General features: G+C 40.8%; 1 protein-coding gene across 1 annotated transcript in view; it reads right to left on the bottom strand.

Moving 5' to 3' along the window:
- The window catches only part of LOC131135103 (calsyntenin-2-like), a 180507-nt gene that overhangs the window by 60292 nt on the left and 98268 nt on the right, over positions 1 to 21947 (bottom strand). The window contains exons 3-4 of the mRNA XM_058080975.1: positions 4411 to 4606; positions 2472 to 2680 (exon numbers count right to left, since the gene is read on the bottom strand). Coding sequence (XP_057936958.1) covers positions 2472 to 2680; positions 4411 to 4606 — 405 coding nt within the window. The remainder of the gene's footprint in view (positions 1 to 2471; positions 2681 to 4410; positions 4607 to 21947) is intronic.

Raw genomic sequence — 21947 nt, 5'->3', positions numbered from 1 at the left:
AACACTTCATGACTAGGATGACAAAAGGCAAAAAATGAATGGAAGAATGCTGAATGCATTGATACTGTATATAAGTAATGATAAAACATGTTTAAATGAAGATCAGATACATAACAGACACATATACAGGTAAATGTGTGCAATGGATAGGTGTATAGACATGAAATATATACAGTTCTGTACATGTATATACAATATATATCCAGACACAGAATTTCCCAGAGGCATACCATTGTTATTTCTGCACATTTTTGGCTTTACGGTGGGTGGAAGGAACAACCTCCTGTCCTGCTTTGTAAAAGTCAACATTATTCTGTATTTATCAACAAAGAAAGAAAACAAGCCAGCAAGTTTCTCTTTGGTTTACTTTATCCTAATTATCTGTTGGCGTCTATGCAAAAAACTGGGTCAGTGGGGTTTATTTCTGTCTAACATGCATGTGAGTTAATAATAATAATAATATGCAGATTGTTTACAGAACATTCACATCCTGCTGTCTCACCTGGGAAGACACCACAGACTGCAGACACATATTACTATTTACAGTATATGGAAATATTCATTTTGAATTTGGCTTTCATTGTCAGCTACCCTGTAACTTGAAACACATATAGTATATGTATAATTAACCTCCCTTTCAATTACATTGGTGAAGTGTAGTCTCTTATCATTAGAGACAAGGTCAGAGACACGCCACTTCAGTGCCTATAAATAACTAATCTGTTGAATTAAAGGACATAAACTGTTCTGTATTTTTTTTTTGCATATTACAATCTGAACCGTCTTTCTATGCCAACCTGCGGAGGCACGCAGGTTATGTCTGTTTTCAGTGTGACTCCCCTGTTGGTGAAGTTAATGTTTTTGTTCACTTGCAAGTGGTCAGAGTCTATCTAAGACAACCTTTTGGTGGTTTAAGTCGCTTTTAACATGCAGCAATCCAGACAACTACCTCAAACCAAACAAACACTAGTCAAGAAAAACATGTGGCACGCAACTTAAAGGCGTAGTTCAGACTTTTTGACATGAAGTTAAACGACATCCCCATCTGCAGTGTAGTACATCAACGGTGACTATCCCTCCGGTTAATTAAATTTTAGTGGAAGGGAAGTGTTGTGGTGTTCTGCGTTCTGATTGGTTGGAGACCGTCTTCCTGTTGTGGTCATGACTACCCGTAGACTATGATGGCTAGCAAGCAAACAGCTACCTCTAGCAACAACTGGACGCCAATACAGTAAACAATAGCCAACCATGCAAGTTTGAACGCTGCATGGCTGCAAGCCTTCCCTCCGACAAAACGCACAATGCTGACGAAACGCTCAGCACCAAATGGCATTAGAAGCCGGCCAGATCCCGAGCCAAAGGAAGACAGAAGTTATGCTGCAAGGGTAGGTAGCAAGGAAGGAATGTATGAAGCAAGTGACTGGAACAAATAAATTGTAGGTTCACAAAATACGAAGGGGATTATTACACGACGGCAGATGCATCACAAGGACACAAAAACGCCACAGCTGAATGCCGAAGAGCCACGGTCAGTGAGTCAATAATTTATTGTGTCCAACGAAATAGGTTGTTCATTAAAATTAAAACAAAATGTGAACTTTGAGAGTGTATTTTAAAAAAGATGTGTGAGGACATGTTAAAACATAATTTTGAAATGTGTATAAAGTGTATGGTGGGGGCTTTTACAGTGTAAAACATAAACAGTATAATGATGGTAAACACATACAGTTTTACATACAGGCTTTGACTGTGGCGTTCAACTGTACTGATTCTAGAAAGCAACATTGGCTGCTTGTTGGACAAACACTATTTAGTCTCCTACTTGTCAACCTGTTGTCCTGATTGGCCATGAAGGGATGGGACAGACACCCAGATTGGAGACTTTTGTCTAATCCAACCACATTTCTTTGACCAAGTGTTCTTATCAGCTCTTTCCCAAACAGATTGGTAAAACAGAGTAGCCGCTGTGTCACATCAGACACAAATTAGATTCATTCATTGTTGATTTTAGTGCTTCTAGACAGAAAAAAAATAAATAGTGGACATTTTTAGAGGAATTCTTATTCATCCCGCACTAAAGGTCGATCCTGATTGCTTTGGCTCTCGCTATCATTACCTTCCCTCCAACCTTCATGCTCCCCTCAGGTGCTTTTCAGTTCAAGCGCTCTCAGTCTTTCCCCAGCCGTCAATGGCTGAACAAGACCTTCTGAAATGGAGACAGAAAAGCACTCTGAATGCAGCCTCCTCCTGCATCATGAACGCCGTAGTTTGGATTATGTCTTGAACGTTGCAACATTTTATAGCACTACCGCGTCAAAGGTAGCAACACCCCGCCATGTGGCTAAATTCAACGGTTAAATAAACACCACAGACACACGGACAAACAAACAAAATGACACATGGCTGCTAATTATGACAAGTTAAATGACAACACAACAGATGAGGAGCCAGCTTCCTGGTCAGCTACTCACCATTGCGGTCTATGGCAAAGGGTGTGTTGGTGGCGGTGATCTGGTAGTTACAGATCTGGCTGTATTGAGGTGAGCAGTCCTGGTCCGTGGCCTCCACTTGCAGGATGCTGTCATAAATCTTGCCCTCTGTCACTGCGGCTTGATACTGGGGCTCCCGGAACACCGGAGCAAACTCATTCACATCGTTGACCTGAATGTGGACCACTGCCCTGCACAGAGTGGTTGCACAATGTGAAAATGAGTGCAATGATTTGCATAGAAATATGTTGAATTATGGCTGCTTCTTCGTGGTGCAAATGTCCACATTTCATTTTTAGAGTTAAAAAGACCAAAATTGAAAGAGAATACTAAAGAATGTATTAAAATGTTTACAAGGGATTATTTTCGATCCTCTTTCGGCATTGTCTCTAATCACTGAGCTTTGCGACAAGCCTATTTATGAGAACAATATCATTAGATTCATGTGAAAAAAATTAGGACACCAATGTGTACTAATTTACCGCTGCAAAGAATAGGATTCCTTAATTATAAATCAAATATTTTCACAGTTGTAGCCCAGATATCTGGTTTACGACCTTCTAAATAAAGTAAGTTTATTAGTAACACTATTAGATTACATTAAAGGAAAAAAATTGTGAAATTTTCTCCATCCACTTTCATAAATTGGACGCAAATTTTTAGGGTACTTACCAAGTTTATTAAAAGATAATACTAATGCACCCTTCCAGTCTTCTGGCATTTTCCCTTCTTCGCATATCTAGCTGGCAGGTAAGCTGTCATGTAAGATAATTAGTCTCCTTGCCACAATGTTAGGGCAAATTGGCAAGCAAGATGACTAATAATGACTTTATTAACTCCTGCCAAGCATGTGACCAGCGTGCATGTGTGTGTGGACGTGTAGCATTATAATTATATAACACACTGATCCACAGATGATTGCATTGCCCCCTTACAGCCATTTGGGACTTTGCTCCTGTGTAAGTGTTAAATACGTAGTATATGTACTACTAGGGATATTTCACACACAAGTCTTGCCAGGGCATTTATTATTTATTGCACACTGAAACTTTGGCATCGTTTAAGACGAGAATACAACATTCTAACTGCATTCATAGGTCAGAAAAGTGGAAAAAGCACAATAGGTCCCCTTTAACTCTGCATGAAGTCAGCCGCGGCATGGCCGACACAATAGACTGGGAAAAGTGGTATGTTTTTGGCTTCTTACTTTGTCCTTCTCGCCCACTCCATATGAAACACTTTCTTAGAACAAATAAACAGGAGGCCAACTAGTTAGCTCGGTAGATTGCTGAGCTTCTGCTGTCCCTGCAGTGATCATAATGTGGTGTAAACAAAGAATAATATGAGTGTAAAGCTGACTATGGAATTGTACTTGGAAATTGACTTATTGCAGCCAGGTGTGGAACCAAATAACCAGAGGAACCCCTGTAGTGAATGTGTTAATGTTAGCAATATGTTTAGTCTTACTTAAAGTTGGAGTCAGAAGTTTACACAGTCACAATTTTGATGACATTGGACTCAACTTGACAATGTCATCAAAAACTTCAATGACATCAATGACAGGACTTGACCCGAACTTTAGTCCGATGACTTGAAGGTACTTGCAATTTTCAGTGAATGTGCCAAGTAAAATATGTTTCATTCAAAGAATACAAATACCACAATCGTTTTTTCATGTAACATCCAGCAAGATAACATATTTCCATTTGAATCTGCCTCATTAAATGTGCATATTAATGCCCAATAAGGTTTTAGAGCAAATAATGAATGCGTGGAGTACATTTCTGTGCACTGACTAAATGGGTGTCATCGGGACGGTTTACATTTACTTGAATCTAAGCAGGTCTAGGATCTATGGCCGACTGTGGTGAAATAATTACAGTACATTCTTCACATTATCTTGACTATATATCTTACTCACTTGTGGGACTTTTTGCCTTCGGTGCCCCTCGGCCCTGAACCGCAATCATGAGCCTGAATGATGAAGGTGTACTCCTTCTGCAGCTCGCAGTCCACCAGGCCGCGGGCCCTCAGCTGGCCCTCCCCCGAAGTACCGTTCAGCACCACTGCCTCGAATGGGGTATCCAACCCATGGATGTTAAAAGCACAGATCTCTCCTGGGGACGACAGAAAGTCAATCATGGTCAGGTGGACAACGGTTGTGAAAATGTATATTTGGGTATTCATTATCCCCTTACTGTGTACTTGTACACGGTCTGTAAAACATTGTCAGAAACCATTCATTATGATATCGGTCCAATGATTAAATATATAAATAATAAATACATTTACAAATTAACACCAAATTTCTCAGTCTGATGAAGAGCTTCACCATGTGATTCATTTCAACGTATAACTTTATGTGTCCTTTCAGAGGACATGACATTGAGTTGCAATTGAGAAAGGAATCAGCCAATCCATTCAGGCTCATCATTTTTCTCCAGTTATTAAATCCAAAAGACTGTTTTCAGAGGTCCGTGGTGCTTAAGTGGCAAAACTGAAAAAAGGCACATTCTTCTTTGAAAGCACCCAAGGGCACTTCTAAACCATTCTTTGTCCCCAACATGGAGGACTTTTCCCACAAACCCTCCCACACACACTTAGGCGTAACAGCTACGCCTCCAAAAGTCACTCTTGTAAAGACATAGGGCGCCTGCACCATGCCGAGGCCGCGCCTTCATCATGCCAACGGGGTGTGGCCAGAGCACTTTGCAATTTTTGTGAGCAGTGCAGTCCGGCGCAGCGTGGCGCACCCATGTCTCCATCCCTTTAGTAGTGCCTTTTTTAGTTGTTGTTAATTATTAGTTGTCTAATTTATCTGTTTCCACAAAGTCTGTGCTGCATGTTGGCTAATTTGCATACTGATTGCATAGTGATTGGATGGTTACTGAGGGGAGGGCAAAGCCACGGAAATGAGCAATGAGTGCTTTTTCTGGCGGCGTTTTCACTTCTAAAATATTGATTTGGAGGGTGGCATGCCATTTATTTACGCCCCAGTGTACAGCCATACCCAGTTAGCATCATACTTTCAGCTGCCATCAGGTTGAGTTCCCATTATGCATAATGTTTTTGATCTGACATCAGATATTACGGGACAATTGATGCAAAAATCTACATGCTGGTTCAGACGGTTACGTTAAATAGTGGTTGCTGTTTGCATTGAAATGTGCCTGACATTCTGAAAAATCTGGCTGTGAGGTTTAGGTGATGTGTCTGCACTATTTACCACTGCTCAGGGTGCGCTTCGCCTGCGCCAAGAATAGATCGGGTCGGAGCTGGCAAGCTTTCAGCGCATCTTTGGCGTACTTTTGTCACAAATTGTAACTGCGCCAAGCTGAAACTGTGGACACCTCCCGTGGTGCGCCACCACACCCATCCTGGCGCAGTCCAGTCTACCAAATCACCACTGCGCCACCTTGTGTCGCACCACAAAATTAGAGCCTATACTGAAAAAGACATTTTGAAAGTACGTAGGTGAGAAGACCAAACCAACTGGAAATACTACAAGGCAAACAGATAGAAATTGTTGACTTGTGGAGTTGAGCTGATACGTTTTTCTGTTTTCTTTTTTCGACTTTATATCCGCTTACGGCTCCACTGAGCGGACTTGAGGAAATCACTTAAGGTGCTGGGCTCACACTGTGACCTGTGACGGCTAATTGTACTGATATCACTTCACTAACTGCAAAGGCTAAATTGGATTTCGGAGCAGCTTTGTGTGCACATTGCTCCTGGCGAGTTCCGATAAGAGCAACTTTATTCCTACCGTCTTTCCCTTTCTCTCTGCTTTCATTTGGTCCTCCTCCAATCCCAATGTTAGGACCCTGGAGTGACAATTTTGCCATCAGGACCATTTAAAATAGCACATGCACAAAGTGGAGGTGAAATGTGACAGTTGAGGTGTTCTTTTTTTTCATGCCTGAATGGAAACATAGCAGACTTAAATAGGCCACACAATGTGGAATCACAAAATACTGACTAAACGGTGTGTGGCAGGGAGTGACCGAGGATGTGACCGTGCCAATGATGATGGTGTACCCTGCAAAACAAAGAAAATGGAAAAACTGAATCATTAAATATTTTTTCCGACAATTTGTATTGAGGAAAAAATGTTTGGCATTTTCATGGATAGGTCTGGTTGCCTTGTGAGCAACTGTCCTTAATGAGCATTTAGGAAGCATATGAGCTTTCAGGGCTGTAACCCCAGACTAGAACCCAGGGTCCGTGGGATGTCCAAATGTTCACCACTAGCTTTGACGTTTTTACAAGCAGTTACGTAGCAGTCGTTTTTAAACACTGAAACTATAACTAGCAGGACTGATACCTAACCCTAACCCTACATGTAAAAATACAAAAATAAAGTCTATTAACCTGTGAAGCTTGTAATCCGGTGGCGCATGGGCCAAAGAAGTTCTACAATTATGGTCATATCACCTCGTACTTTGGTACGGGACACAAAAGTACAAAATTTAAAAAATTCAAAAAAAAATTCAAGAACTATAACTACATTAGGAAAGCAGGAAGTGAACAAATGTAACAGTTACTGATTGTAAAAGTACCAGATGGAGGGGTAGGATTTAATCAGCTTTGCTTCTTCCTACTACTTTTGGACATGTGGAACTGGGAACTGATTATGGGATGCACTCAATTGTAATCTCATGCATGTTCAAATGAAATAAAACCATTACCATTACCATTACAATTACTTAAAATCGGTATTCAAGCATAGACATTTGTATAGAAGGGAAGATACTGGGTTTGGCAAACAAATTCTGTAGATGTTTCCGTCCTTCTCATCCTCATCCATGCTGCAGTGCGCAGCCTTAGAAAGAGGGATGCCTCCTGCCCGGACAAGCTGGTGAGGAAATCTGGCTGTGTGACTGGAGCACAGCCAGAACCTTTAACATCTGTTGCAGGGAAAAGGACAATCCATAACATGCTGTCCATCTTGGACAGTGACAACCACCCACTACACAACACCGCAATCAGGCAGAGGAGCATGTTCAGTGGCAGGCTGCCGTCTCTGACAAATCATTCCTGCCTCAAGCCATACGGCTCTACAACACCTCCCAGCTAACTTTTGTTCATACTAAAGACATTAGTACTCTATTCTGTGAAATTCCAGCTATACAGTACTGTATATGATCATCATAATTAAGAATAATTGCAAATAATTAACAACTCTTTCTAAGACTTTTACACTGTATGTGCTCTGAGTTGGAAAAAAAGATTGAGAATTACCTTATTTTCCGCATCATGAGGCACACACAAGGAGAAATATGATCTCAGGGAAGAACTAAATTTGAAACACTTCTATGCTAGGACTACATTAAAAAGCCATCGCATTTTAGTATGTGGAATCAAACTATGGAATGGATTGAGTAAGGAAATCAAACAATGCACAACGATGAGTCTTGAACCAGTCATGATGTGCTATATATATCACTATATTGACACTTACTATGGTACACATTATGGCATTGGATGCTCATATCACCGAGTACTTCGGTACGAGGTACATTATTAAAAAAAAAAACAAACAAAAAAAAAAACCTTAAACTGTATTATGGAAAGCAGGAAGTGAACAAATGTAACAGTTACTGATTGACAAAAAAATTACAAAATTTTAAAATAAAAAAACAAAAAACTTAAACTATATTAGGAAAGCAGGAAGTGAACAAATGTAACAGTTACTGATTGACAAAAAAATTACAAAATAAAAAAAAAACAAAAAACTTAAACTATCTTAGGAAAGCAGGACGTGAACAAATGTAACAGTAACTGATTGACAAAAAATTACAACATTTTAAAATAAAAAAAAAACCCAAAAACTTAAACTATATTAGGAAAGCAGGAAGTGAACAAATGTAACAGTTAGTGATTGTAAAAGTACCAGATGGAGGGGTAGGATTTAATAAGCTTTGCTTCTTCCTACTCCTTTTGGACATGTGGAACTGGGAACTGATTATGGGATGCACTCAATTGGAATCTGATGCATGTTCAAATGAAATAAAACCATTACCATTACAATTACCATATTATAAGGCACAAGCTAAAACATACGGTTGAAGTGCCTTGGAACAGGAGTCTGTAGAATGCAAGAGCAAACTTCTTCTTGAACAGAAACCCACACTCGGAACAGCAACAAAAGGAGAGACCATGTATGAACCGCCTAGCAATACACTGTCGACAAAAAAAGGCCACAGACGTGAGTTTAGTTGAACCGTATTCTACTATTTAACAATACACTCACTGTATTTTTGAAATAATCTTCTCCCACAAATACATCAAAGTCCTCATGTTCTGTATCTGAAATGAACAGTTGGGCAATTTTGCCGGGTTCCAAACAAGCCGGGTTCCCTCTCATCATTGTCGGAGTCAGTCTCGTTGTCACGTAGCTGTTCAGCAATGATACCGAGTTCTAGTATTGAGAGATAGAAGCAATGTTATTTTGGTGGACGTTGGGCGTACATACTGTATGTATTATGTCATGTTCTCTGATTGGTTCATTGTCGCCAGCGTATACGCTGTACATATTATGTAGTGTCTTCTGATTGGTTTATCGCTGCCACATCCCTGTGTCCAACACTCAATCGAGCGGAGCGCTTACCGAAGTACCACAACAAAATCAGCTTAATCCTGACCGGTCTGAGTCCACTGCTTACCACTGACATCTAGGAACAAGCGACAGAGATGAAGAGATGTTTGGAGTCCCAACTCCAGCTGAAGAACAGATGTTGGCACGTGGCAAAGCTCTCAAACGCTAATGCTTTATATACATATATTTCAATTTATGGGGAAAGGTATGCCTTTTGGAATGTCGGCCATACAACATTCATGGGTTCATATTCATAGTTATGTATTACATATATTTTTTTAATTCAATACTTTACTGCAATTCAGTAATTGTCATATTCAGCCCACACACAACTTTGCAAATAACTCTGCTTTTTTTTCATTGTTTGATGTCCTGTGCCTGTGTGGTGTCAAGTCTACCCTTTGGGCATCATTATTTTCATTTTATCACATCTAAATGAATGCTCTCCTATTAGTTATTGGCAATGTGCTCAGGAGCTTCGCTTCCGTGCTGTCGATGTCAAAGCATCATACGGTGTCGAACACCTCATGGGACTCTGGCACCCATCCGCACACGAGAGTGTCTGCAAGGACACTGAGCTCATTATCGCTGAAGGCAGTAGTGCTTTACTGGCAATGCTGTTTGCAGAGCTGCAAGACTCTAACAACATCGGGCCACTGCACCTCCAAGACCCAAGTTCTATCCAACCTGACAGACCACCGACGATGAGCTGCTAGCGTCCATAAACTGTATGTGTGTATAAACAGTATACGCTCTTAACTGAGCCTTCAAATAAGAACTAAGAGTGGTGTTTCCAGGAAGTCCACGGTGAGGAAAGAGAAGGTAGGAAAGGAGAGGAGGAGATGGGGTGGCCTCAGGCCAGATCTGATCTCTCTCTATTGGAGAGTGACCAAAGCGCCGACATGGATAGAGTCTCAAAGTGTGCCAGTTTGGCAGCTCAAATCACAGCTGATATGCCTTTCATCCTCCTACCATTGGGATACAACACAGCAGATAGAAAACAAGATTACTGTCACACTATCAGCAAATGCATTCTGCTCCTGGAAATGCTTGGCTATCGCTAGTCATAGCTGCCGTTTTGGTAAATGAGACCTATTTACAGAGGAATAACTGTCGGTGCTTTCCAGTGCGGTGATGAGCTGGACTAGTCATGCCACGGAAATCACCATATCTCTGTCTGGTTTTAGTCACAAGCACACTTGAATACGTGGCTGCACAATCACTCAACATAGACAGCAACCCTCTCGGCTGCAGCACGGAGATAGGCTGTCAAGCATTGTAAAAAAGTGCGCTGGGACCAAATGGAAAATGCTTTAATTATGATCTTCATGAAATTAGCCTGCCAAAAAAGTGGAGTAGCTGTCCATTGCACAGATAAGGATTAGAACTAATTAAGCCTGCGAGTTCTGACTGAGTGCGCGAGGCACGTTTGTGTACAACATGTGCACATAAGTGTGCCAAAAGATGTGTTGTATTTTTTAATTAAAGATTCCGTTTCTCGGCAGGGGTTAAAAGTGTTTGTATGCATGTGTGTGTGTGTGTGTGTGTGTGTGTGTGCGTTTGCGTGTTGCGTAGGAGTGCTGGATGATTTCTTTGACCTGTGTGTACCGACTGCTGTCACTTCCCTTCTCTTATCTTATCACTGGTAAATTACATTAAAGACTCTTCTTGCAAATGTAACTAATGTAATGATCATACTCCTGTCTTCTAATGGTGTGTGTGTGTGTGTGTGTGTCTGTGTCTCTGTGTGTATTAGTGTAAAAAAAATGTGAAAAAGCCTGTTGACAGAGGGGGAGGACTGAAGCTGTCAATCTAATCAGAGTCCAAGTAGCAAAGGGTGGCTCAGTGATTCAGTGTTGCTAGACGCACACTAATTATCGTATTTGTGCAATCATTTTACTGTCTAATAATTCCAAAAATGTCATAGTGGACAATAAGTGTACCTCTTTAGTACATGACTGTCAGGAAAATGTGGATTTTATTGCACTTCTAAAATATTTTGTACCCAATTGTTCATTATATTATTTGATTTTACCATTTAGCACATGAATGTCACGCTGACTTGCGATGATTATCAGCTCGAGGCTAGAGGCCTCTTGTCTTCAAAACAAGACCTCCTCATGCTTATCACCTGATTCAAAAAACTTAGTGTCTTGGCATGTGAGTCTGTCCATCGTCTCTGTCCCTTACAGCAGATCAGCCCTCCTTTGGCATATGTGGCTTCCTTTATTTAGCAAGCAGCATATTATCTCTTGACAATGTCGATTAGCAAACACAGTACCTGCACCTGATTGTCTCATGTGCCTTTTTAGAGCCTATCAACGCACGATGTAGCAGGAGTGACATAGTACCGAAGCGCCGTGGGGACACAAAAGAAGAAGCGGGAAGATGATGAGGCAGACATGACGGAGAAAAATAAGCAGCAACATCGCTTTACCAACAAAGCTTTCTCATGCTTTTGCAGGAGGTGGCAGAGATCACCGTTCTGAAAAATCAAGACAAAAAAAACAAAAAACACGAGGGGAAAAGAAATGTGTGGTCCCTGCACAGAAGTCAATAACACGTGGGGAAAAGGCCCAGCTGGAAACAGCCGTGAAAACAGCAGAGGTAAAGCTTGCAGGGTTTTTAGCAGAACCAACATATCAATGAGGGTTTCACGCTAGGGATGGGTGATATGGCCTAAAATCCCTATTGCAATATATATTGCCATCTCTGTGTGGAGTTTGCATGTTTTTCTCCGGGTACTCCGGTTTCCTCCCACATTCCAAAAACATGCTAGGTTAATTGGCCACTCCAAATTGTCCATAGGTATGAATGTGAGTGTGAATGGTTGTTTGTCTATATGTGCCCTGTGATTGGCTGGCCACCAGCCAAGGGTGTACCCCTCTTCTCACCCGAAGTCAGCTGGGATAGGCTCCAGCATACCCCTGATCCCAGTGAGGATAAGCGGCATAGAAAATGGATGGATGGAATACAGTATATACGTATATTGCAGCCTATTGTGATAACAATACACCACATATTATTTGACATATAAATTATAATACAACCATTTCCAAACAAACAAACTGGATCTTATTAACCGTGATAACCGGGATTACTGAATGAAAAAAATGTTTAAATATTTACCAAATACAGCTTCAACATTAACAAAAATAATGGAGAGTTAATTAGTTTTAATGATGTTCAAGGAAATGGCCTCACAGAGTGTGTCTTTGTGTAAGCAAGGCCAGCAAGAGTTCAATGTGTTGAAATAAGCGTATTAGAGTTTACGACCCCCATTAATGCCTCCCAAGGATGTTCTCTGCTCAGTTAAGCTTCACAAAAAAAACAAAGACCCTCACCTCGCGAACACTATCTGTGACCCAAGACAGGCTTAATTAGATCTACAGGCCAACAGAGCACATAATGAACAAATTTACAATAGGAACACAAAAATTGATTAAGCCAAGCACCTAATTCCAGAGTTTTCTTTCATTTAGTTAAATGGTGCACCCAAAGGAAGATTACACTGTCCCCGAATAGCCCTTTTAAATTGATGGAGTCAAACCAGAAGAGGATTTTTTTTTGCCACTTGTGTCCACAATGTCTTTCTACACAAAGTTGACCATCTTCAAAAAAGCCGATGAGGTTAAGAGGGTAAGTGTTAGATAGATTCAAAGTTAATAATGCATATGGTTACTGCTGATTCTGCATGGACGGAGCAGATTGCCCTCGGACACATCTTACCCACAAAAGCTGAGACACTTGAACTGAACACAGGATAAAATAGATGTGACCCCAATATAGTAGAACTTATCAGATAAATACATAAGACATGAATAAGACTCGTGTTTGTGTGTGAGAAACAAATGTTTTCAGAATGAAACAGGAAGCGACGTTGGCGGTTCAAAGAAGAGTTGTAGCTTGGATTGGATTACGTCCGTTATTATGTTCTTATTATTATTGTGCCTGTTGTGAGATCATTCCAACCTGCAATAAATACCTGGTGCTTGTGTGTCTAACCGACCATTACAGTAACATCACTGACACCTGGGATACTACATAGCTTCACATCTTTCAACTCATATCTTCTGAATGCCTGATATTTGTATTTTAGTTCATTTGGCCTGACCAGCATGAGTCTCGGAGAAACCAAGAATCAAGACTTTGGGGAAGTTCTTGGATTCTAGCCTGAAGGACTCTGCCACTATCCAGAAGTCCAACGAAGCGCTTGGAGCTTGGCTCCCCAAAGTTAACAAGTCCGGTCTGCCTGGTAGATTTAAAGCCTGGATCTACCCGTTTTGCATCTTGTCGTGGATATTGTGGCCCCTACTGGTCTGTGCAGTCCCAATGACAACAGAGTCCATAGAAAGGGCTACCCCGGTAGGTAAGGAAGGACACCATCTAGTCCAGGAAGATTTCCTGATTTCCAGGGAAGAGACCAGAGATTCTGATTGCAATCGCTGGCGCCATGACCGGGCACTAAGGTCATTGCTGAAAGCTTAGCCTCAGCCATCTCCACTAGTAAACATCATCATGCTCCAAAGAAATTTTACAAATTTCGGACGAATAAAGGCATATCTTAAGAAGGCAGTCCCCTTCATCCAAGATGGAGAGAAAGCCTGGATGCTAACAACCGGCCTGCAAAGTCCTCAATCTTTGGGCGTCGTGTGGTGGCCAAGAAGACCACCATTCAATCTGCGAGTGAAGAGTGCAGAGAAGGTGGCTTTGGATCAAGAGGGCTGAGTCTGGACGTGATCAACCCCGGCATGATATGGTATGATATCGGTATGATATCCTGAAACAACCAATGGTCTCAGGATGCGTCCCTGATGCGTCCCTAATGTTGATTTGATCTCAGTAGTGTCAAAAAAAGTGTCCGGGAACAAACCAGGTATGTTTTACTCAAATATAAACACTTTTCACCGTAATTTCTTATATTGTATCTACATTTGAGTTCCACTTTTTTCAGTGTATTACACATAGTAAGCGCCTCACCATAGCCGCACTGTCAAATAGTGACAGTGCACAATGCTCTAGCTAGCTGTGAACATGAAAGCAACGCTAATTATTTTTGCCTTTTACAGAAATCAATCGTAAGGTCTACAAGTTTAAAAGTGTATGCCTTCTTAACACGACTCCTCATTGGTCATGACCCAGTATGTAGATTCCAAGCAGTTACATCATCCTGTTTAAAGGCTCCAATTCATTGTCAAGTGTGAGATAATGAGTGCATCATAAGCTGGCGGCTCAGTGAGAGACGGGATGGATGAGCTCACTCCGTGGCGGACGCCGCAGGCTGTGAAAAACAATGGCTTCCGGTGACATTTCTCCTAGCGCTGCTGGCAGATTTTATCTTCAGGGAGGAAGTCAAGAGTAAAAAAGAGAAGAAGGAGTAGGAGGGGAGAATGTTGGGAAGTTTTGTTTGTATGTTTCAAAATAGCCCCAGAGAAAATATCATTTCTGTGTCTGTGAAATGTCTCCAGAAAAGACACACAATTACTTCAAAGTTCAATCAAAACAATCTATAAAAAATCATCAAAAAGCCTGGTTTCCATTTTGCTATGATTATAGCAAAATATTTGATTGTGTTAAGCTATGTCTGTGTTGTGAAGCTCTCTTAAAATTTAATTTTACACAATAAATGTCAAACATATGGACCATTATACGGCAACTTACAGTACTTGGATTATTAAAAATGGACATTAGATGCTGCAAGAGGCAGTACAGGCAGCCAATAAGAGACAAAAATAACTATAATGAAATGTCTGTAGTATTTTAGTTACAAAATGGTCTCGTTTTATACAGTGGACCCTCGGTTTTTGTATGCCCTGCTTCTTGTTGGATTCAGTTTTTGCTAAAAAAAGATTGCTAAAAATTTGCTATTTCAGATAAATATATCATATAACAGATGATAGACGAGAAGTGAAATTAAGTTTATCGGCTGTACAAAACGTGTGCAACAATAATTTAAACAAAAATAGTCAGGTGCCTAAATTTGGGCACCCCAACAGAAAAATGACATCAATATTTAGTAGATCCTCCTTTTGCAGAAATAAACGCTTCCTATTGCTTCCAATAAGGTTCTAGATTCTGGTTGAAGGTATTTTTGACCATTCTTCTTTCGAAAACATCTCCAGTTGAGTCAGGTTTGATGGTTTTCTGAGCCTGCTTTAAATCACACCACAGATTTTCAATAATATTCCGGTCTGGGAACTCGATTTTAGTTTCATCACGTTCTTCCAAAATGAAGCTGGTTTGTCCAAATGTGCTTTAACATACCTCAAGTGACTCCGTTTCTGGCATGTGTGCAGAAAAGGCTCCTTCCATAGGACTCTCCGTTCCAGCATAGTTGAATGATGCACAGTGACACCATTGCAGAAACATCATGTTGGAGGTCTTTGGAGCTGGTCTGGGGGTTGAATTTGAGTTTGACTGTCCTCACCATCTTTCGCCTCTGAGATTTTTCATGGCTTGCCACTCCAGGCCTTAACTAGGACTGTGCCTGTGGTCTTCCATTTCATCACTATGTTCCTCAGAGTGGAACCTGACAGTTGAAATCTCTGACTTAGCTTTTTGTATCCTTCCCCTAGACCATGATGTTGAACAATCTCTGCTTTCAGGACTATGTATGTATATGTTGTATATGTTTTCCTGTTTCATAGTAAAAGGTACATCATTTTGATGTGTACGCACCCCTGATATACAAGTAGAATGTACATAAAAAGACTAAAGTACAAAGGTAGAGGGGCTCAAATGGTTGGATGTGGAGACAGACACGGACAAACTCAGCTCATTAGCATTAGAGCTAACAACATACAAAGTGGCATGTTCCAAGTAGGGCTGACTAAAAGTACTTATACATTTTTAAATGCATACACTTCAAATCCGCTGACATGCATGGCTGTCATCCAACGGACTCCGCCTCGCCCATAAAGTCATCTGGGATGCTCTCCAGCTCACCCGTGACCTTCAACAGGATATGCAGTTGAAAATGAATAAACAAATGAGGAGTTATGTAGATTACACATAATTCCCATCGTGGTCTATCGGTATGGCAATGTAAAGATTCACCGGTATAGACTTCATGGAATTTACATTTGATGCCATGAATGATGCCCATTACATACGTATGTACACAGGCCCATGAATATACATATTTGGTCCTCCCCGGTCACTTCTTATAGTTGAATCAACAATCCATTTTTGTAATTCTAAGTGTTGTTTTACCCAGGTCAAAGCTTATGACTTCATTTTACTACTATCTCACCTAATACGTGTCGGCCAGTGAGCTAATTAGCCTATTACCTAGCACTTTTACAACCCTTTACATTATCTTTACTGAAGCTTCTCAGTGAGGCACATTAACGGCAGAACAGATAAAGTCAGCTATTCTGGATACAGCTGCAGTTTAAGATGAACCGCAAGACCCAAGCCACTCAATGTTATGGAGGAAGATCGCTTCAAGCAATGCATCATTCCGTGTGATGCTGTCATTTGCCGACAGCTCGATGATGTTCATCATCATTACATTGTCTATAATGTCCACTAATGCTGATAGATAGAAAGCTCTATTTGATTTTTCATTATAAGGATTAAAGGAGGGGGTCCGGTTGCCGTGGCAATTACAGGTTTGATTTTATTACAAGTCATTACGTACATTCACACTAATTACAACGTATGTATAAAATGGCGCTGATAATTATTATTTAAAGTATATTTTGAGTCTTCGGGCTTTGTTCTCCGAAACAAGACTTGGGCATCTCACATGACAAGTTAGTATAATGTGAAATATATACTGCAGTATCTGATGACCAAGCCCATATATCAGAGAAATACATTTCCCGAGCTACAGATAAATGAATGCTCAAGGAAACGTGAGTTTTTCCCAAACCGCGTCGACATAATCAACACTGCTTGTCTTTTTAAATTTCAGTATGAAAGTTGAGGGTAGAAGCTACTGATTCCGCATGACGAGTACACGTACGATGTACTGTACTACTGTGCTGGACATTTTTGAACTTTTGTATCAGATACATATCAATTATTACAGACTTAGGGTGAATGGGGCGAACTTGGGGAGACACAGCCTTCTCCATTACTGCCTCATCCTCTGGAATTCAGTGTCCTATTCACTCCATCCATGCTCTGACCTTCCGTCTTCAAAAAACAACTCAAAACCCACCAGTTCTGTATGTTGTATTTTAATGTTCTTTTCTGCTCTGTTTATGTAGCTTTATGTAGTTTTTATCTCACTCTAAAGCGTCTTGGAGTACCCTAAAAAGCGCTATGCAAATAAAAGGTACTGTTATTATTATTTATTTATTAATGAGATGTGTTTTATGTGGAAAAAAAGCCTAAAAACAATATTACTTTTCAGCCAAAATCCCCATAGTTGCAGGGTCACAGATGCTGAATTGTGATTACACGGGCATCCACACGGGCATCCACTGTATAATCAAGGGGATGTTTAATATTGGCAAGGCTGAGCAAATGTCACTCTTTTAATTTCCAATCAATTTCCTCTGAGGGCATTATCTCAGCAGCCAATTGGAATCCATGGCTTGTCAGCAGCCACTCATGCAGAGACAAAATATGTGTGTGTGTTTGTTTTTACATGCACCCTCCACAGAGGTCAACACGTGCGTACTCTTTGAGTGTACGCATTGTGTCGCTTCTATTCAAGCAGACTGACGCTGTGTTGGGATGTTGGTTGCTCTTCAAGTCCACTGTCACGGTGAGGAGAACAGCACAAAGAAGCCGGAGATGCGCTAAATGTCAGCATGGAATGACACAGAGGATTCGAGTTTGGCATGTCAGGTCTACTTACCTCGTCTCAGCACACAAGGCAAGGCTGTATTATTTAGGGCCAACCCCAATTCTACCCATTCTATATCAAGCAGGGGTGTCACTGGGGTGTCACAATTCTTTGGACAGAAAAGGAAAAAGGTAAGTGCTAAGTTGTAGCCTCTTCAGATGAAGTGTGCTCGGCGCTACTGCTTGAAATCAAGGGATGGGAAGAATGTCCGAATGTCTGATCTCGAGGTCTAACCCTAACCCCCACCCCAACCCCAACCCCAACTCTAATCCTAACCCCAACCCCTACCCTAACCCCAACCCTTAACCCTAACCCCAACCCTTAACCCTAACCCTAACCCTAACCCTAACCCTAACCCATACCCTAACCCTAACCCTAACCCTAACCCTAACCCATACCCTAACCCATACCCTAACCCATACCCTAACCCATACCCTAACCCTAACCCTAACCTAACCCATACCCATACCCATACCCATACCCATACCCTAACCCATACCCTAACCCTAACCCTAACCCATATCCATACCCTAACCTAACCCATACCCTAACCCATACCCTAACCCATACCCTAACCCTAACCCTAACCCTAACCCTAACCTAACCCTAACCCTAACCCATACCCTAACCCATACCCTAACCCATACCCTAACCTAACCCATACCCTAACCCTAACCCTAACCCTAACCCTAACCCATACCCATACCCATACCCTAACCCTAACCCTAACCCTAACCCTAACCCCAACCCTTAACCCTAACCCATACCCAACGCCCACTGACAACATGGCAGAGTGGAGACCAAAGAGATGATAGAAATGTAATAATTTTTTTTTCATTTGTTACTCAATGAAAATATTGTTTAAAATGGCTCGTTGTAACGAGCCAGTGAACACTCAAAAAACTCAATCTTCTGCATTGCATGAATGATTAAGCTATGCTATGCTAAGCTATGGTGACCAAACGTTGTGTTTTCCCATGACATGTTTGGTTTTCACGTCCTTTCCTCATTTTTTCTTCATTTTCTTATTTCTCTTTTGCTTGACCTTTTGTACTTTTTATTTTGGTGCTCTGTGTAAACTGATGTTTTCGTCGTTTAACACTTTATTTGTTTGTTAGCAGGGTGATTTTGTGAGGTAATTTAGCTGTGTGTCAAAAATACTGTACATTTTTCTGGGTGTCTCCATTACTTGCAGATTTTCGCCATTCACTGGCGGTCCCAGTATTTTTAAGGTATCTCTCACAAAAAGTGGTCATTTAGTGTATTACCTTGCATAATTTACTGTGTTCTGTTGGAAAGTTGGAAGTGATGAAGCCTGCAATAAATATATGATACAAATCAATAAATATTGCATTGGATTGCAATGTAATATATGTAAGGTCAAAGCAAGTTATTACATGTCCAAGCAAATGATTTACTGCATGTATCTATATAAATGGATGATCTTCCAAGTAAATAGTTTTCTGAGTTGTTTTCAGTGTAATCCGCCTGGTTGGATGACAGCATCCCGTCAAGCAACCTTTTCCTTGTCAGTCAGAAAATAATCTCTGAAGAGTTGCTGAAGAGTGTTGCTATCAGGTGTCGTGTGAGAAATAAAGACGCGCTAAAGGTCAAGATGGTTGGTATCTGCCATTCTGCCATGTCTCCATTCTCCAGCCGCACCCTTGCTGATGTGTTCTGCTCTTTCAACTGAACACGCCAAGGCCACGGCCGCACTTCCGATGCTGCAAAGATGCTGAAAGCGGTCTCCACACCTCACGTGGCGTGGTCACGTCAGGTTCGCTGTTGCTTTATAGGAACGCTTTGTAGTTCTAATTACCACCACTGTTGGCTGCTATTCACACTGTGCTCCCACTCTGACATGTTTCCCATCTACAACCTCCATGCGGCTGGGATTATTCCACGCTTCCTGATCACCTCTGACCATTCTCTCAATAGAAGCCATAGTATGGCGCCCCTCGCTAACAATGCAGCTCGCACATGTAGAACCCAGCCGGCAGCTTGCTGACAATGCTTGTTGACTGATCCCTAAAGCAAAAAGTGTATAGTAACACCATTTCAGTCTGTAGCCACGCGGAGAAGCAAGCTATTCAATTCCCCTGCAGACATTTGACGTCTACTTTTTGTAGAAGTGCAACCAGGGAGCAGAAATGTAGCGTATCATATCATAATATCACAATTACTTACCCTTTGTGCCATGTTTTTATTGCTTGAAAATGGAAGTGAACTCAGCATTCTACTTGTAGCGCCATCTTGTTTAGCACAGGTAAAAAAAAAAGGTGGTTCTACCCCGAGTTTTTTTTTTTTTACTCTCAGGATCTTTTAAGAAATTTTAAAACAGTGTCTTACAATATCCAAAACAAACCACACTCATGGTGCAGTTCAACAATCTTGTTAGGTTCAAAGACAAAAACATCTTTTTGCCTTTGCCATCGGGAGGTCAAGACAGCATAAATGTTTGACAGAAAATAACATGTGACACTTTACTTTTTAAAAGTCTTGAACTTTTGATTTTGAGTAGGGCTGTCAAAGTTAAGGTTAATGATGGGTTAACTGGAGTTTCGTTTAACGATGGTAATTTTTTGAATGTACGATTAACGATTTCTCCTCCTGTTTGACCCGTAGTTTGATTGAAGCACGCTAACTCTGTAACCTCAAGAGTATCATAAATAAACAAACCTTATTTTGAGTTGACACAAATAAACAAAAGCATGTTTGGGTCAGTGTGAGAGGTCTCACTCCCTCACATTTTATATTTGCTGAACATCTGTGGGCGAGTTTAAGAGGCAATATGCTCATCATAAAGAAAAATAGTAATACAAAAATATGCTTGCTGACTGTATTGTTTTAAATAACGGCCTCTAATCCCAAAATCGATATCCTTTCACATACAATTTCATATAATTATCATTGTAGTTGCACATCAAATCGGGATTTCCCTTACTTATTATAGATAAAAACTTATTTCCAGCCGCAATTAAATGTGTTAAATTGTGAATTAACTATGGGTAAACAATCTGATTAATCACAGTCAAATATTTTAATTTTATTTGAAAGCCCTAATTTTGAGTTAAAACGCAATATTTATGTTCTCTTGCTCCAGTTTCTTTGTTTAATAATTTGATTGGTTCAGTGTTCATCTTCCTACCTGATGGTTTGGAGTTCCAACTTCTCTACCTCCGTTGTGACCATGTCAAAATGTCCTTGGGCATCCGTAGGTGAATGAGTCTTTAGTAAAACATGATATCTAAAAGAAAGATACAGTACGTATGACACTGTAATCACTCGCTCTCCACGACATGTCGGTTTCGTTAGTGTTGCAACACTCAAATCCTGCCTGGCTCCCCTCAGGGACTTTTGAAAGAGCAAACTCTACAGTCGCCTTACTGTGTTCCATCTTGATGTTACTGATGGCATATGAGAACGGGGTTAGAAGAGGAGGAAGAGCAAGAGAGAGCGAGCGAGATCTCCTCTTTTATCCACAAACATAACCGTGAGCAAAGTGAAGGGATTTCACAGCCAGGAGCTTCAGGATGAGATGCTGTCACAGACGTTCCCCGGGGAGGTTTAGCAAGTGACTGAAAGAACATTTAAGCGTTTATGCAATGTGGATTAAAACTCACACGATTTCCAAATGTGCCAAGTAAGCTTGACACGTTTCAACACATTCAATAAGTGGTGAGGCAAATACACATCACGCTGGCGGATTCAAACGCTGTGGAAAATTATAACAATTCTGGATCAGTCGGTAATACAACTTGACTGAATTACTTTGAAAAGTCAATGTCTCCGTAATAAAAACATAAAGTTAATTAAATATTTTTTTAGACACCACCGCTGATAATAAAACAGCATGTGTGTTTTTGTTCTTATCGTGTTTGGTGGACTAAGAGATGACCTGAGGCTACGCTACACTTTCAGAAAGACTGTTAGTTTGATTTTGCTTATAATATTAATGTAAGACCTTCACATTTCTACAGCAACAAATGGATATTATATTCCAAAGTAAAGTCATATAGTCATATTGTACGCTAGTCAAAGACACTTGACATGAGTGTTC

Source organism: Doryrhamphus excisus, chromosome 8 (assembly GCF_030265055.1).
Source record: "Doryrhamphus excisus isolate RoL2022-K1 chromosome 8, RoL_Dexc_1.0, whole genome shotgun sequence".
Lineage (NCBI taxonomy): Eukaryota > Metazoa > Chordata > Actinopteri > Syngnathiformes > Syngnathidae > Doryrhamphus > Doryrhamphus excisus.
This window is presented reverse-complemented; position numbering and strand designations above follow the sequence as displayed.